This window comes from Epinephelus moara, chromosome 22 (genome assembly GCF_006386435.1).
Source record: "Epinephelus moara isolate mb chromosome 22, YSFRI_EMoa_1.0, whole genome shotgun sequence".
In the NCBI taxonomy this organism is placed as follows: domain Eukaryota; kingdom Metazoa; phylum Chordata; class Actinopteri; order Perciformes; family Serranidae; genus Epinephelus; species Epinephelus moara.
The window spans coordinates 34,963,394-34,980,920 of NC_065527.1; the positions used below are offsets into that span (position 1 = coordinate 34,963,394).

General features: G+C 42.1%; 1 protein-coding gene across 3 annotated transcripts in view; it reads right to left on the minus strand.

Annotated features, from left to right (window-relative positions):
- Positions 1-17,527, minus strand: part of epb41a (erythrocyte membrane protein band 4.1a) — a 294,679-nt gene that overhangs the window by 14,081 nt on the left and 263,071 nt on the right. For 2 of the 3 annotated variants that reach the window (XM_050033972.1, XM_050033971.1), the window contains 2 exons: positions 12,874-13,002; positions 627-743 (listed from right to left, as the gene is read on the minus strand). In XM_050033972.1, coding sequence (XP_049889929.1) covers positions 627-743; positions 12,874-13,002 — 246 coding nt within the window. The remainder of the gene's footprint in view (positions 1-626; positions 744-12,873; positions 13,003-17,527) is intronic. The other variant, XM_050033970.1, reaches the window with a different exon arrangement.

Below are 17,527 nucleotides of genomic sequence, written 5' to 3' on the forward strand. Positions count from 1 at the left end.
GTTCACTTACGTTTTAACAGGTCTGACGCTACTAGGTGCGCCCCGGCTGTATCTAGGCTAACGGCTAACATGCTAACTATTATTTCTATGTCACTAGTCACTTGAAACAAATCTAGGACGATAGGAGACGGGTTGAAATAAACCGAAATTTCCCTTTAAGGTGTAACATTTAATATTTAGATTTAACTATTTAATATATTTCTAAGTTCACAAATATTGCTGTAAATGTGGTAAAAGGTGATGTTAAAAAATTCACACCATTTTTTAAACACTTATTTTCAGTGTGAGCAACTTTACAAACAGCACCCCATACCCATAACACCACTAAAAGAAATTCACATGAAAAACACACCGGAGGCGAGTGGACCAGGGGCTGGGCAGGTAACAGTGCACAACTTTCTACTGGTGTCAGGGAATAAAAAATTCACGTTCATATTTCTGATGTTGATGAAACAGTCTCCTGAGTTACTCTCCAGTGGCTACATAACCAGTATGTTTGTGAAGGGTCAACACCACTGACTCAAGTGATTGAGTAGGGATAAATAGGGATCCATCACAGCATGGTGGTAAATGGCTGTATTAATATGTTTTGACTGACAGTGGGGCTGTTAGTGAAGTGAGCAGACCTTGGTGATCTGGGTGGTGGTGGTGGTGCTGATGGTCTCTGAGGTGATGGTCTGGGCACTCAGCAGCACTCCTGACTCCCTCTCTGCCAGGCTGTCCACTGGCTGCAGAAGAGACACCTTTTAAGTGTTACACAAGAACGTCAAGTGAATCCATTTTTACATTTTTACTGTTATTTCTATGTGTGATTTGTGTAACTTAGATTTTTTTTAAAGAGATTCTTATCCTACTCAGAACAAGAGCTGGGGATTAAACCTAAGAACTCTTTTATTACCAACAAAAATTATGCTTGCATTGCATGTCTGGTCAAATTGGTTTTCTTCTTTACTTATCCTTTACTCTGACCTTCTCTGATTCAAATCAAAAGTTTGCACGATAGGCTGTTTTATTCACATTGAATAACTGCTTCTGTTCTTCAATATTTGGAAACTTTGGCTTTTTGAAATCGGGCTCTAGTTTCCCGGCGCGGCGCAGGGTGGCGCAGGGTGGCGAACCCCGCGCAGAGCTAGTTTCGAGCAGTGCAACCCGAGGCGCGCTCAGTTTGGCAGACCGAGGTGCGCTGAGATGGGTGTGGCGGCGCAGCAGGGGGAGGTGTCGACAGATCCAGCTTGGCGCAGTGACAGTTTCGTGCCAAAAGGCTTCGCCGAAGGTGCGCTAAAAGCTCGCCAGCTGAAACCAGGTCTACTGTCAGCGCAGGGGGAGCGCAGCCGGTGTAAGCCGAAGTTTGGCTGACCGGCGGACAGTGCGCACACGTCACCAAAACCTCACAGGCAGGTTTCCAGAATATCAGGCACATTAACGATGCAATAAATACCCAAAAAACCACTATTCAATGCAACTATCTGCAATCAGCACATAAATGTATCTCTATATCGACTGTCCCGTCACATCTGATGTCAGATCAAAGGGGATTGGCACCGTTTGGCACGTTTGGCACGCGTAATGGAAACCCAACCTGATTTGATTAACACAGCTGCAAACTAATGAGTTCACATCCCTCTCAGCCAACCACAAACAGCCACAGCATCAGATAGGGAGTATATATTCAGCATCTGTCATCTTAGAAAAGTCAAAAGAAAAGAAACAGAGTGAGACTGCGAGAGAGAAAGAGAGAGCGCGCGCGCACGAGAGAAACGCAACATTGATTTACAATTGTGGTGACCTCCTCCCAGGCTACCTTTGCATCATCAGCCCGTGGAGGTCTGCTCGCAGTTCCGTATATTCGGACACTGCGAGCTTGGACCTCCCGGACCAAAACATCAGTTTCCTCCTGGGAGAAGTTTGGCCGTCTGACGCTGCTGCTCTCTTCTGCCATGGCGAATTGAGTAAACTCTCATTACGCCTTCGCGCGGCGCATTTAAGGGCGAGGAGAGGGGCTCATTTGATTGGTGTGATGTGTGTAAAACCCACTCCACGCCTTCTCTCCTCCCTCTTTCCGACTTGCGCAGGTAGGAGGGACGGAGGTGGGAAAGAGGAGTAGCTGCGCCAGGTGCACGGTGTGCCAAACTTGCAAAATCCGCCTGGCCACACCCAGTTGGCGAAGCGCAGGTGCGCTGCGCCCCCGCCTCGCCCGGTCTGCGAAACTAGAGCCCGAAATGAATAAAAAAAATGTTGGAAAACATGATTATGAGTAAGGTAAGTTCTTTTTTTTTTTTTGGTATAGACCAAATTACAATGTTTATTTACAGGGACTTCCAGCTAGAAACCATCCCACGTCTCATTACAGGTGGGGGAAAAATTGCTACAGCAAAGTATCACGATATTTTTGTGTAGCAAAATTGTTTTGTCACACAGTGCCAAGTATTATTTTTTATTATATAAATGATTAATATTACAAATGCAAATTAAACTTTTGGTAGCCTACTAGAATAACAGAATCAATTTCTGTTGTAGTTCACTACATACATTTATATACACTGCAAATAAAATGACTTAAGTGTCAGCATATCGCAAAACATTTGAAATTGCAGTGATATTGTATTGTGACTTAACTATCTTGATAATATCGTATCGTGGAGCCTCTGGTGATTCCCACCCCTATGTCACATACATAAATGAAACAGCACTGTGCAAACACTGTCTTTAGGTGTATGCTATATTTAGAATATTTTCACCACTTTACCTTGCTGTCAGACAGCCCTTTCCAATGAGGAACTGATGCCATTATATCAAAGCCACCACTTTTGTCACTCCATTCACAAAAACAGTCATTTTACTTTGCAGGACACAGGAGCTGCTGGTCTACTGCTGCCTTGATCAGTTAGTGCAGGTATATCCAAAGTCTGGCCCGCGGACCGTTTTTGAATGGCACCCCGCTTGTCTTTTATAATATACCGTGTGAAGTCGGTGAAACATTCATTCGTTAATTTTTTCCATAACCGGCTAGGGGTTGCGGGGGCACTGAAGCCAATCCTAGCTGATATTGGGTGAAAGGTTGGGTTCACCCTGGACAGGTCGTCAGACTATCACAGGGCTGACACATAGACAGACAAACATTCACACTCACATTTACATCTATGACCAATTTAGAGTCACCAATTAACCTGCATGTCTGCAGAAACCTGCAGAAAACCCACACTGACACAGGGAGACCATGCAAACTCCGCAATGAAGGGCTCCCCCACCCCCTGTTCAAACCAGGAACCCTCTTGCTGTGAGGTGACAATACTAACCACTGCACCACCATGCCAACCATGCCTGCCAAACAATATTGGTGAATCAAGCAAGATCACTTAGCATTTTCTTCCATTCACCTCACAATGGCAGGAGTATCATACAGTTTATGCACCAAGTAAGAACTACACAGGTTGAATGAATGAGATTTTTTGAGCACAAGCAAACTAATGGTTAATCAACAAAAAACATTTCCTGCTAGGTAGTAGACATGACCACAGCAAAGCAACGTAAAGTCAACAGCAAGGGCCGCTGCTGGAAGGTTGAATATGTTCTCACTGAAAGAGGAAACAGTTCTATTTGTCTCATTTGTATGTGATTTTTTTAAACCCATATGATGTGAGAAGCAGCTGGCTCCCAGGTATTTTCACATTATCTAATTTGGCCCCCATTCAAAAGTTTGGACACGCCTGAGTTAGCCTGGAAGGTAAAGTGGTGAAAGTACTCCAAACATAGCATACACTTAAACTGATAAAGATTTCTTTCGGTGGTTAAAATACATTTTGCTGTGGTCCCCGTCCAAGCAGTACATTGCTTAGATCTGTGCCAGTTGATTTATCAAAGACCATAGTAAAACAACACAGTGCATGAAATAAGCACAGCAAAAAGGTCAGATAGGTCTGACCAACGCGTTTAACTATATATTTTTAAACATTACCGTTATAGCTGAACAATTAATATATCTCCACACAATTTAAATAAATATACAGTTGTCTACCTGGAAGTGACTGTTGTTGTTAGTATAACGTCATGGTGATTCGGTCTAATGCAACTGAAACTCAGTACCAATAGTGTCAGTGTTACCAACAGAACAAACGGGGCAACTGCCCTAGGACCATCTGGACACCCAAATGCTCCAGGTTCAATGTAAATGGCTGCATTTACATAGCACTTTTATCCAACATGCTTTACAATTTATCTCTCATTCACACTCACACACCAGTGGAAGCAAGCTACCATGCAAGGTGCTGGTCTGGCCATCAGTAGTAATATGTAGTTCACTGTCCAAGGTCAGTTTAAAACGTGGACAGGAGGAGCTGGGGATTGAACCACCACATCCTGAAATTAATAGACGGCCAGCTCTACCTTCTGAGCCACAGCCTGACTTTTTTTAAAAAAGTTAAATACTTTGACATAAATATATATAATGCTATCAAAATACTACAACATTTCAAATGAAAATACTTATACTATGAGATCCCTGAAATGTCATTTAAAATAAGTTTTGCCTGTCCTGTGATATTTTTTTTATCAGCCTGCTACGTTGTCACATTTATGAGTGTAGCGCGCACATATGACCAGACTTATCTACAAGCTAAACTGTGAGGACAAAGTGGTAGTGTTAAGTGGTAAAAATGATTTAAAACCACTTAAAATCACTGCAATCTTAGCTCCAAATGGGAACTATTAGGAAGAGAAGTGTGGAGAATATTTTGAGCAACCCTTACTTAAGTAAAGGACAATCAACTGAGTGCAAATGATAGTGGCTATTTAAGCAGTGCCAGTAAAGTTTTCACAATCTTCACCTGAGAGTTGTGTGGAAGAGTTAAAATAAATTTGTAATGAGTTTGTCACACGTGTGCATGTGCACGTGTGCTCGCATATGAATTCATTTTGACTCACCATGTTACTTTTCCCTCTGTGCGTCATGAACCTATTCGGGCTGTTGCTTTGGGAAAAGTCCAAAAGTTCCACCCAAAACTCACCACATCCTAACATCGCTTCCTCTGACTATGGGCCATCTCATTGCTAATTGCCCTGCTCTGCAGCAGTAAGAGCGAAATCAAAACCCCAGAAAGCCAAAAACCAGTTTAATCCAGTCCGCTCCTGTTCTGCCTCCTGTCAACACAGACGAACCCAAGAAGGATGAGATAGATGAAAGTTACAAGTTCATTTTAAAGGGTTCCGTCTCTCTGACGGGAGAGACTGAAGATCAGGTACCGATCACGATTTTGCTTGACACAAGAGCCCCACAGTCCATTATGTTGCAAAGTGTGTTGCCTCTGTCCAGCGGCTCATTTTGTGGTTCTGATGCTCTCGTATGTGGGGTTGAGTTGATCCCTTCAAGAGTGCGGGTGCGTTCGCCCCTTGTCTCTGGCCTGGTGAAAATCGGCATGCGCTCTCACTTGCCAGCACCAGGGGAGCATTTCATCCTCAGTAATGATTTGGCTGGAAAGAAAGTTTTTCCAACACCTGAGATAGTGGAGAACCCTGTGCTCGACTTAAACCCGTCTGGGTTCCTGCTTGTGTTGTAACATGTGCACAGGCATGTAAATTTGATGATGTGATGGATCTGGCTGATACAACTGGCTGATACAACCACTGTCCACTGTCACATCTGTTGCCTTTTCTCCGCCCTCCTCTGAAAATGATGTTTTATATGTGAACAACAGTGTTTCCTGTTCACGGCTGCAAAATTCAGAAATCCTAAAAAATCTGTCAGCTCATTTGCACATAGACGTCGGAACTAGGGGTGCGGGGGGTGCAGCCGCACCCCCTCCCATCTGCACCCCCGCACCCCAGCCTCCCTACCCATTGCATTACGCTTTAAAAAAACATAAAGAATCTGAATTTAAACTCAATTTGTCTGACTTACATTTATCTCTTTCATATCATTAATGCATAGATCTATGCTTTTGATGTGATATGCAGCCTGCCTGACTACATACAGTAGCCTTGGCATCCAGGATGTTGTGTCCATCCTGCAAACCTTGCAGGTGGAGAAGCTCATTAAGCTTTGACTGGCCCTGCCCATATCTGTCGCGGCATCCGAGCGCTCTTCCTCAGCCTTGCGCAGGCTGAAAACCTGGCTGTGCAACACCATGACGCAGGAGAGACTAACACATTTGGTCATTATGAACGCTCACAATGACCTTATGGATGAAAGCGATGTCTCGACCCTGCTTAAAATCTTCATCAGTAGTTCAGCTGAGAGAAGGTCCACTTTTGGAAATGCATGAAAACCCTGAGTCAGGAGTGCAGACTTTTCTCTTTTTCATTCAAGGTTACAAATAATGTTATGTTCCTTAAATGGCTTGATATAGTGATCAAAGTTTAATTTTCTTAACAATAAAGATGCCGTGTTCATCCATTCTAGTTCTCTTATAACTGCATGTTATTATAAAATGACTTCAAATCAAATCCTTAATCATTGATAAATGTGCGTGCTTCCCCCGCCCCTCCCAACAAAAATCCCGCCCCCCCCTCTCAGAAAATAGTTCCGACGTCCATGCATTTGCAGCATTTCAGCCCAGGCAGATATTGTTCATTTTATTGAAAAGAATCCCACTCCATTCTTAAACACTCCATCCTGCACCACTGTTGTGTCTCACAACATTGATGTTGGTGACCAATAAAGCAGCTTGCTTACCGTGTTAATCCCACAAAGCCCTCTCTTCTTAAAGAAGAGGTTGACTACTTTTTGGAGAACGGTCTAGCTGTTCCCAGCTCCAGTGCCTGGAGATCTACCTGCCTTCTTGTGCCTAAATTGGACAAAAGTTTCTATACTGATTTCAGAAAAGTGAACAACGTCACTAAAGCTGATTCTTACTGTGTTGCTAGAGTTGATTCAGCCATTTTCGTCACAAAACTGGACCTTCTGAAAGTTACTGGCAAGTCTCATTAACCCCTCGTGCTTCAGAAATTTCTAGTTTTGTCACCCCTGACCATTTCCTCCAATGCCCTGTGATGCCCTTTGGTCTATGTAATGCACCTGCCACATTTCAGTAGGTAATGCACATTGTTTTAGCTGAAGTGAAAATTGTGAAGTGTATCTTGATAATGTCGTGGCCTATAGACACGTGGCCTGAACACATAGGAACCCTATAAGTTATTTCTGAGAGGCTGAGGAAGGCCAGCCTTACTCTGAATCTTGCCAAATGTGAGTTTGGCAGAGCCACTGTCGCATACCTCAGTAAGCAAGTGGGCCAGTGGATGCAAAAGTGTAAGCCATCCTAGAAACGTTTCTTTGTAGAAACTTTGCTGATGTGTTTGTTCTTCTCGATAGCCTCACTAGTGTGAAGAAAACTTTTTCCTGGTCACCTGCCTGTCAGAATGCTGTTCTGTAAAGCTCTCCTCTGCAGCACACCTGTCCTTGCAGCCCCAGATTTCGACTGCCCATTCAAGTTGTAGGTATTGAAAGTAACCGAGGGGCCCGTGCTGTGTTGCTCCAGGAAGACAAGCAAGGTATCGACAATCCCATTTGCTACTTTTCAAAAAAATTCAGTGTACCCCAGCTCTATTACAGTATTAATGAAAAAGGGGCACTTTCGCTACTGCTCACACTACGGTATTTTAAAGTGTACATTGGTTCAAGCCCACTACCTGTTGCAGTGTACACTGATCCCAACTCCCAGGTGTTTTTGAGTCAGATGAGAAATTCAAATCAGAGACTGATGAGATGGTCCCTCCTGGTTCAGGATTTCAACCAAGAGATTCATCATACAAAAAGGAGCAGAACATCTATTAGCAGATTCCCTGTCACGCATGCCAGCCCAGCCTTAACAAACAAATCTTCTAGGAAAGATGTTTGTTCTTTAGGACGGGGGGTGTTAAGGTCAGCCGTATTATTCATTGTGTATTAGTTACTGAGTATGGAGCAGTGATGTTTCAGGGGAGTGAGAGCTCTCCTTTCTGTGAGGATCTTTGTGTTACAGGTACAGATGCCCAGTGCCGATTGGGTGAATCTCAATTGTCGCTGCTGCGGACTGGCTGAGCTTGGGGGGCTTGGTGTGCCATTGCTGCTGTGGATTGGCCAAGACTGGGGCTTGTCCTACTTATTGTCTGAGACGGCCACAGTAATGCCGAGGATCGATGCTGCCAGCCAGTTGCTTTCCTCAGCAGCCTTCCGCTCATTGAAACGCTGTGCTATTGGTGTCTGTTTGTGCTCAGTACAGTTAGCCGTTTCATTACTGTTGACTGCGCTGCTTAATGCCAGTGGGGCCACTGTTAGCCTCCAGTGGTATTGTTAGTTGTTTAGTCTTTAGTGTGTGTGTTAACTTCACGCTAGCTAACCACGCTTGTATATACACTGCTCAGAAAAAGGAAGGGAACACTTAAATCACACATCCCAGATCTCGATGAATGAAATATTCCAGATGAAAATCTTTATTGATTACATAGTGTAATTCGTTGAGAACAAAATAATGTAAGAACCATCCATGGAAACCAAAATCATTAACTCATTTAGGACTGGATTCAGAATCATACCCAAAATCAAAGTGGAAAAATCACAGGCTGATCCAACTTATGTGAATTTCCTCAGGACAACTTATAATGTGGTTCAGTAGTGTGTATGGCCTCCACGTGCCTGTATACATTCCCTACAACGTCTGGGCATGCTCCTGATGAGACGAGGGATGGTCTCCTGGGGGATCTCCTCCCAGACCTGGATCGGGGCATCAGTCAGCTCCCGGACAGTCTGTGATGCGATGTGGTGGCGATGGACGCTACGATACGTGATGTCCCAAAGGTGCTCGATTGGATTCAGATCTGGGGAACGGGCGGGCCAATCAATAGCATCAATGCCTTCGTCATCCAGGAACTGCTGACACACTCTAGCCACATTAGGCTGGGCATTGTCATGCACAGTGATGGGAATAACGGCGTTATAAATAAACGGTGTTACTTCTTTCAGTAACGAGTAATCAAAAAAGTTACTGTCTCCCCCATTATAATGCCGTTACTGTTACTCACAATGAAATGCGTTGTTACTCGGCTTTACTTGAGTTCACTGAAGCGGCTTTCACCCAAGCAAGCTCCTTCTCAGCGGAGCTGTAAAGTTTTTTTTCTCTGATGAGGGCAGGTGAGGGGGAAGCATAAGTGCTGATGATTGGCTTAGGGAGAGTAAAATTTCATCATAAACCAATCAGAGGCAGAGTAGGGTGGGTATTCACAAGCACACAAGCAGGGTTGTCAGGTCCGCGACTTTGGGCTTGTGTTTTTGTAAAGTCGCTTACAAATATTGGTAGTCGCGGGTTGCGGATTTTTGGGTTTGTTTCGAAAGTGGAGTTGCTTATTTGGGCTTGCTCTCTGAACGTGGCCTTTCTCTATATCTATCCATCTATTAAGTTATTTAAACGCATGATAGTGTGACGGACTGCAGGATGTTTCCACAGCTCCGCTCCCTCCGCCCCTCTCCTTCTCCGCATACACACAGCTGACAGTCAGTCAATGAGACTTTTCACATTTAAATTGCGCGATTAATGGAGGTTCTTTAACTAGTGTAGATAAGTGCACAATGTTTTATAATAATGATTTATTCTATTAAGTGTCAATTTCATTCATTTGACATATTCAATGTTGAGTTTCATTACATACAGTTCCATTAAGGGGGGTGTCCAAGCAATTTAACATATTTGAGCATTTTATTAAAAAGTAACACTATAGTTACTTTTACAGGTAATTAATTACTTTAACAGTGCAGTAACTCAGTTACTAACTCAGTTACTTTTTGGGGAAAGTAACTAGTAACTATAACTAATTACTTTTTTTAAAGTAACGTTCCCAACACTGGTCATGCATCAGAAGGAACCCAGGGCCCACTGCACCAGCATATGGTCTGACAATGGGTCTGAGGATCTCATCCCGGTACCTAACAGCAGTCAGGGTACCTCTGGCTAACACGTGGAGGTCTGTGCGGCCCTCCAAGGATATGCCTCCCCAGACCATCACTGACCCACCACCAAACCGGTCATACTGGAGGATGTTGCAGGCAGCAGAACATTCTCCATGGCATCTCCAGACTCTGTCACGTCTGTCACATGTGTTCAGTGTGAACCTGCTCTCATCTGTGAAGAGAACAGGGCGCCAGTGGTGAATCTGACAATTTTGGTGTTCTCTTGCAAATGTCAGTTGGGCTGCACGGTACCGGGGTGTGAGCACAGGCCCCACTTGTGGATGTCGGGCCCTCATGCCACCCTCATGGAGTCTGTTTCTGACAGGTTGGACAGAAAAATGCACACGAGTGGCCTGCTGGAGGTCATTTTAGAGGGCTCTGGCAGTGCTCCTCCTGTTCCTCCTTGCACAAAGAAGCAGATAGCGGTCCTGCTGCTGGGTTGTTGCCCTCCTACGGCCCCCTCCACCTCTCCTGGTGTACTGGCCTGTCTCCTGGTATCTCCTCCATGCAGCAAACCTTCTGGCCACTGCGCGTATAGATGTGCCATGCTGGAGTAGCTGCACTACCTGAGCAACTTCTGTGGGCTGCAGATACTGCCTCATGATACTACTAGTGGTGAGGGCACTGCAAAAATGCAAAACTAGCCAAGAATCAACCAGAAAGGACGCAGAGAGGGAAATGGTCTGTGGCCACCACTGCAAAATCATTCCTAAATAGGAGTTGTCTTGGTAATTGCCTCTTCTTTCCATCTATTGTCTGTCCAATTTGCACAACAGCAGGTAAAATTGTTTCACAATCAGCATTGCTTCCTAACTGGACAGGTTGATATCCCAGGAGTTTGACTGACTTTGAGTTACACTGTGATGATTATGTGTTCCCTTTATTTTTTTTTTGAGCAGTGTATATTGTAAATAGCTCTGCACTTTAGATTAATTAGCACAAAACCATAGGGGTCGACTGCCATTTTTGTTATAAAATTTTTTTTTCTGTTTTTGTTTTGTTTAGGGAGTTAGGCCCAGTAGTGTATTTTTGTTTGCTTCTTTTGTTTGTAGGGCCTAGGCAGCACTCCAGGGCGAAATACGTGGGTTTTGTTTGTTATTTTTGGTGTGGTTCACCCTGAAGTCCTTGTGCATGAATTTCTTGTATAACCTGTGTTTAACAGTAAACCTTTTTTTTGTGTAATTAATTCTCAGATCCACTGTATTAGCAATAAATTGCTCACTGGTGTTTTTATTTCAACCTTTTACAGTTTTGAAATAACAAATAAGAAAAAGGGCCTGAAGGAAAAGTTTGGGCACCGTGCATGGTCAGTACTTAGTAGCGCCCCCTTCGGCAGGTATTGCTGCTTCTAAACACTTTCTGTTGCCAGCTAAGGGTCTTTCAATTCTTGTTTGGGGTTTTTTCACCCATTCTTGATTGTAAAAGGATTCTAGTTCTGTGAGATTGTTGGGCCATCTTACATGCACTGCTCTTTTGAGGTCTATCCACAGATTTTTAATGATGTTTAGGTTGGGGGACTGTGAGGGCCATGGCAAAACCTTCAGCTTGTGCCTCTTGTTGAGGTAGTCCATTGTGGATTTCGAGGTATGTTTAGGATCACTGTCCTGCTGTAGAAGCCATCCTCTCTTCATCTTCAGCTTTTTTGTGATGTTGTGATGTTTGCTTCCAGAATTTGCTGGAATTTAACTGAATCCATTCTTCCCTCTACCTGTGAAATGTTCCTTGTACCACTGGCTGCAACACATGCCCAAAACATGATAGATCCACACCTGTGTTTTACAGTTGGACAGGTGTTCTTTTCATGAAATTTTGCATGATTTTTTCTCCAAACATACCTTTGCTCATTGCGGCCACAAAGTTCTATTCTAACTCCATCAGTTCACGGGACTTGTTTCCAAAAAGCATTAGGCTTAGTTAGATGTTCCTTTACAAACTTCTGACACTAGTGAGAACACAGGAAAGGTTTTCTTCTGATGATTCTTCCATGAAGGTCATATTTGTGCAGGTGTCGCTGCAGGGTAGAACAGTGTACCACCACCCCAGAGTCTGTTAAACCTTCCTTCAGGTCTTTTGCAGTCACAAGCCTTTCTAGCAATCCTACGAGCAGCTCTCTCAGAAGGTTTTCTTGGTCTTTTAGACCTCAACTTGACCTCCACAGTTCCTGTCGACTGCCATTTCTTAATTGCATCTCGAACTGAGGAAACAGCTCCCTGAAAACACTTTGCTATCTTCTTATAGCCTTCTCCTGCCTGTTTTCAGTGTGCTAGGCAGCTGATAAGATGAGCCCATGGCTGCTGATTGTTGGGACAAGGTTTCAGGAGTCACAGTATTTATAAAGCTTTGAAATTTGCCTCACCTGGCCTTTCCTAACAATGATTCTGAACAAGCTATAGCCCTAACAAGCTAATTAAGGTCTGAGACCCTGTTAAAAGCTGTCCAGGTCAAACGTCTTGGGGTGCCCAAACTTTTGCATGGTGCTCCTTTCCTTTTTTTCACTCTAAACTTGTACGAAACAAAAACAATACACACATATTGCTTAAATGTTGAAAAGTTTCTTTTAACTACATGCCTTTTGGAGATCAGTTCATCTTCTACTTTTACTATTCACAGTAAACGAAATTTTGACCAGGGAGGGGGGGGCAAACTTGCATGCCACTGTACATGACCACCACACACCTACATCCCATATGTGCCTAAACATTATTTTATCCAAGTAGTTTTAGTGCCTCAAACCCCACCATGCCACCATCACGTAATTGAATATATTGCATGCCACCACTATGTAATACGGTATTAAGAGGTCACATCAGAGGTCACGTGTACAAACACAGCTTTAATTCAAAATAACTGCATTGCATACAAGTTGAGACAATTTAAACCACCTATTTGCATTTAACCAAGGCCTGTAAATACTTTGTGAAGTGTTATTTTTTGTGAACAATTCCCAGAATTCTCCTCACCTGTGCTGACTCGTACGTGATGGTCTTGGTCTCAGTGTGAACCAAGGGGATGTCCTTGTAGGTCACACTTCCTTGGAGGGAGTTGGTGATGTCTGAGATGGTGATTGTCTGGGTCTTAAGCACAGGAGACTGGAGGGATCAGATAGAGAGTCAGCACGCTCTGCGGGCGCCATCAAGACAAAACGACCACTGTAGTTTTGTATTTAAGAGAGAAGGCATTATATTGCAAGTTAGGAAGCCTGGATTACTTATGAAGTTACTATTGTAAATCTACTTCTCATATGGACTACATTTAATGAGTAAGAATATATTTCTCACACAGATCCTTGTGTTAACAAGGACCAACCAAGTGTTAACATTGAGTATGACTACTGTCTTTGACACTACACTGCAAATTATTTCCAGGAACTTATAATTTGTAACTGTAATATTTTACAATTCATTACATAATTATCACCTCACAGGCTTTTACTGTGATATTTAACCAAATGCAGAATTTTATTGCAAAATTTTATTGTAGGCTATAATTTACAGAGGCATACTGCTAAATCACAGTAATAAATGGAGTTTAACTGTGAGATTACAGTGAAATACAATAATTCTACTGGAGCATATTGCTAAATCACAGTAATCAGATGTACATAAACTAAGTTATAGTTATATTAAGTAATTTACAGGAACGTACTGTTATATCACAGTAATATGCAGGCATAACTACTGTGAGATCACAGTATACAGCTGTCATTTCACAACAATTTACTGTAAAAATGTCACATGAATTTACTGTGAAAGTAATGCAACTAGTAAACTGTCATTTACTGTAAATGTACAGTCAAATATTTTACAGTGTAGAAGGTTGATTTACATTCATCTGTCAAAGAGGGAAAGTTCCTCTGTGCTCCCCTTTACAGGCATGTGTTTATGAGATGATTTTGTGACATCACAACCAGTTTGGATCATGGTCCACTTTGCAGCTTATGCCGGGTTCAGACTACACAACATTTTTGTCTGTTCCGACAGTCACCATGTCAGACTAGGCGATTGCGGGGTCATAAAATTGTGCCGTGACTTGGCCAACAGACATGAAAGACTACACGTTGGTCCACGACCATTCATCGTTGGCTGTCTTTCATGACATGCATGATGTCATTGAGTAATTCTTGTCCTATTGTTATTATTATTATTAATATTATTATTATTAGTATTATTATTTCAGTCACTGTGGCTGTTTACGTCCCTGCCAAATTGTTATTGTAGTAATGTAAAAAGTGCAACCAGATGGGAGGAGCTACATTTGAAGTGCCGCATGAAAACTACACAAGTCACTTAAGCCTCCATAACAAGTTTCTATAAATGTTTCACAATGAAGGCCTGTTTGGAAAATGAACGGATTTTCTTAACCAAAATTATAAGGGGCTTCTAATTTAAAGCAGTGACACGAAGTGTTGCGTTTGAAATGACAGCGCAATGCATTTTAACAGGGCAAACGGAAGTGGATGAAAAGTGAGAAATAACAACCAATTCTAATGTAGTCTGTTTCAAATGAAGCTGGTACCCTCTTCATTTTTGGTCAGCAAAAGCCCCACCACTATTTGTTAATTTTATTCCTTTACGTCTTCTCCATTATGTAGAAATAACATTCTTTGCTAGCTTGATGCTAATGGCAGTACTCACCTGGTTGCTAATGTGCCTCTGCTGTTTGACGCCATCATTTTTCCCTTTTTACTCTGACATGGTAATGTCCCTTGAGGAAATATCAAAAAGGCTGGAGTGTTGTTGTCATACAGTTGTCTACAGCAGCAGATTACTTTTTGTTTCTATTGGTCAAAGTGACAGCTGTGACGGGAGAAATCCTGAACGACAAAAAGAAAATCAAACATGCTAGACTTTCTGTCGGGATGTTGTGAGGCCTCCCAGATGTAGTGTTGGCTGTCGTCTACTATGACACACTACACAAGAGGAAATGATGAATTATCATTGTCGTTCACAATCCCAGCCAACAGCGTACGACGCTGCGCCAGGCTATAATCTGGCTGCTATCGTGTAGTGTGAACCCGGCTTTACACAAGTGTGATGTGGAAACTTGAAGTTTTTATGAAATTGAAAATGTCTGCATGTTCATAGATGTTTGATTTTTCAATGATGGAGGAGTTAAATCATTTTTAATCAGAAAACTGAATGTTTTTGTGGCAGAACCAAAGCAGCCACAAAAAATCTTAACATGTCTGGAGGGAATCTTAAGCAATGTCGGTTAAATGCCAGCAAAGTGTTTTTCATTCAAGATGAAGATGACAGGGTATGATGATGATTAGATAAATGTGTGGCAAGATACTGACAGCAACTTCATGCAAAACTGAATGTCAAAAATGATTACATCCTGATATGTTGTTGGGCTGTACCACTAAAAAAGGAAACTATCTGCATGGTTCCATATCTGGCAAAAATAAAAAGACAAACAAAAAATCACAACGATGTTTTATCTCATTATACTTCTGATTAAACTGTCCATTATGCTGAAGTCACATGTCACAATTTAATTTTGTTACTTTGTGACAATTTCAAGGAAAATTCCAAACTCACAAGTACTGCATGAACCCATCAGGTTTAGTGTCTGATACCCCTTTTCCACCAACACAGAACTGATTCAGTCCTCATTCCTGCACCTAATTTTGAACTGTTGCGAGCATTACAGGCAAAAATATATTGGTGTAGCCAGATGGCTTCTCCCTCCTGGCAACTGCATGGCACTGTGCCAGGTTTACCAGCGTTTTGGTTATGGGCTGCACCTGGCGCATGTATGGGTTCATCCCAATATCATTCCTCGACTCCTCTATCCTGTATCCTCGATCACTTGACCTGGAAATCGATTGAGACTTGCCATCTTGTGGGAATATAATTCCTGAGCATCAGGTTGATGAGTTACAGAATTTTAATTTTCCCTGAAACATTTGACCTAATAAATTATTTCCAGTGTTCAAAGACATCGTGATCATATTCTGGGTTATTCAATAATGAACTCACAATCAGAATTTCAATAAATACAGAGGCAAATAATGAATAAATCATGAACACATTGTGTGACTCTGAGCAGGACACAGCACAGATTATAAAATACAGAACGCAGGTTGTTGTTCATGTGCAGGTGATTGTTAGAGAAAAAACACTGCTAATTTGTTACTGATAACTGTATCTGTATCTTTATATATGTACATATAACATTATGTGATAACTGTATCTCTATGTTTATCATTATATATGTATGTATGCACATGTGTGCGCAGACACAAACTCCATTAAAAGTTTCTATAGCTGTTTATACTTTAAAGAGCCTTGAGAAAGTAGTCGCAGACCAGCTATGTGACTTTCTCTGCGATAATAATTTATTTGAGGATAAGTCAGGATTTAGAGTGCATCATAGCACTGAGACAGCACTAGTTAAAATTACAAATGATCTGCTGATTGCTTCAGACAAAGGACTTGTCTCTGTACTTGATTTATTAGATCTTAGTGTGGCATTTGACACAATTGACCATCTGCTACAGAGACTGGAACATTTAATTGGCCTAAAAGGTTCTGCACTAAGCTGGTTCAAATCTTATTTATCTGATCGTTTTCTGTTCGTTCATGTTCATGATTAATCATCTCTACGTACTAAAGTTTGTTTTGGAGTTCCACAAGGTTCTGTGCTTGGACCAATTCTGTTCACCTTATAAATGCTTCCCTTAGGTTACATCATTAGAAATCACTCTGTAAATTTCCATTGCTATGCGGATGATACACAGTTGTATTTATTGATAAAGCCAGAAGAAAGAGATCAATTAACTAAACTGTTAAATGTTAAATTCAATTATTGTTCTTGGCCCCAAACACCTCAGAAACTCTTTATCTGGTGATATAGTTTCTCTGGATGGCATTGCTTTGGCCTCTAGCACTAACGTAAGAAAACTTGGAGTAATATTTGACCAAGATTTGTCTTTAAACTCCCATTTAAAACAAACCTCACAGACTGCATTTTTTCATCTGCGTAATATTGTGAAAATTAGGCCTATCCTGTGCAAAAAAGATGCAGAAAAATTGGTCCACGCTTTTGTTACCTCTAGGCTGGATTACTGTAATTCCCTATTATCAGGGAGCTCTAATAAGTCTTTAAAAACTCTCCAGCTGATCCAGAACGTAGCGGCATGTGTACTGACAGGAACTAAGAAACGAGATCACACTTTTTTAGCTTTACTGTTTTAGCTTCTCTGCACTGGCTCCCTGTAAAATCCAGAAATTAATTTAAAATCCTACTCCTAACTTACAAAGCTTTCAATGGTCAGGCTCTGTCATATCTTAGAGAGCTCATAGTGCCATATTATGCCACTAGAACACTGCGCTGTGAGAATGCAGGATTACTAGTGGTCCCTAAAGTCTCCAAAAGTAGATCAGGAGCCAGAGCCTTCAGCTATCAGGCTCCTCTTCTGTGGAATCATCTTCCAAATTCTACTGCAGAGACTGGATCACTTAATTGGCCTAAAAGGTTCTGCACTGAGCTGGTTTAAATCTTATTTATCTGACGTTTTCAGTTTTGTTGACGTTCATAATGAATCATCCTTACGTACCAAAGTTTGTTATGGAGTTCCGCAAGGTTCTGTGCTCGGACCAATCCTATTTA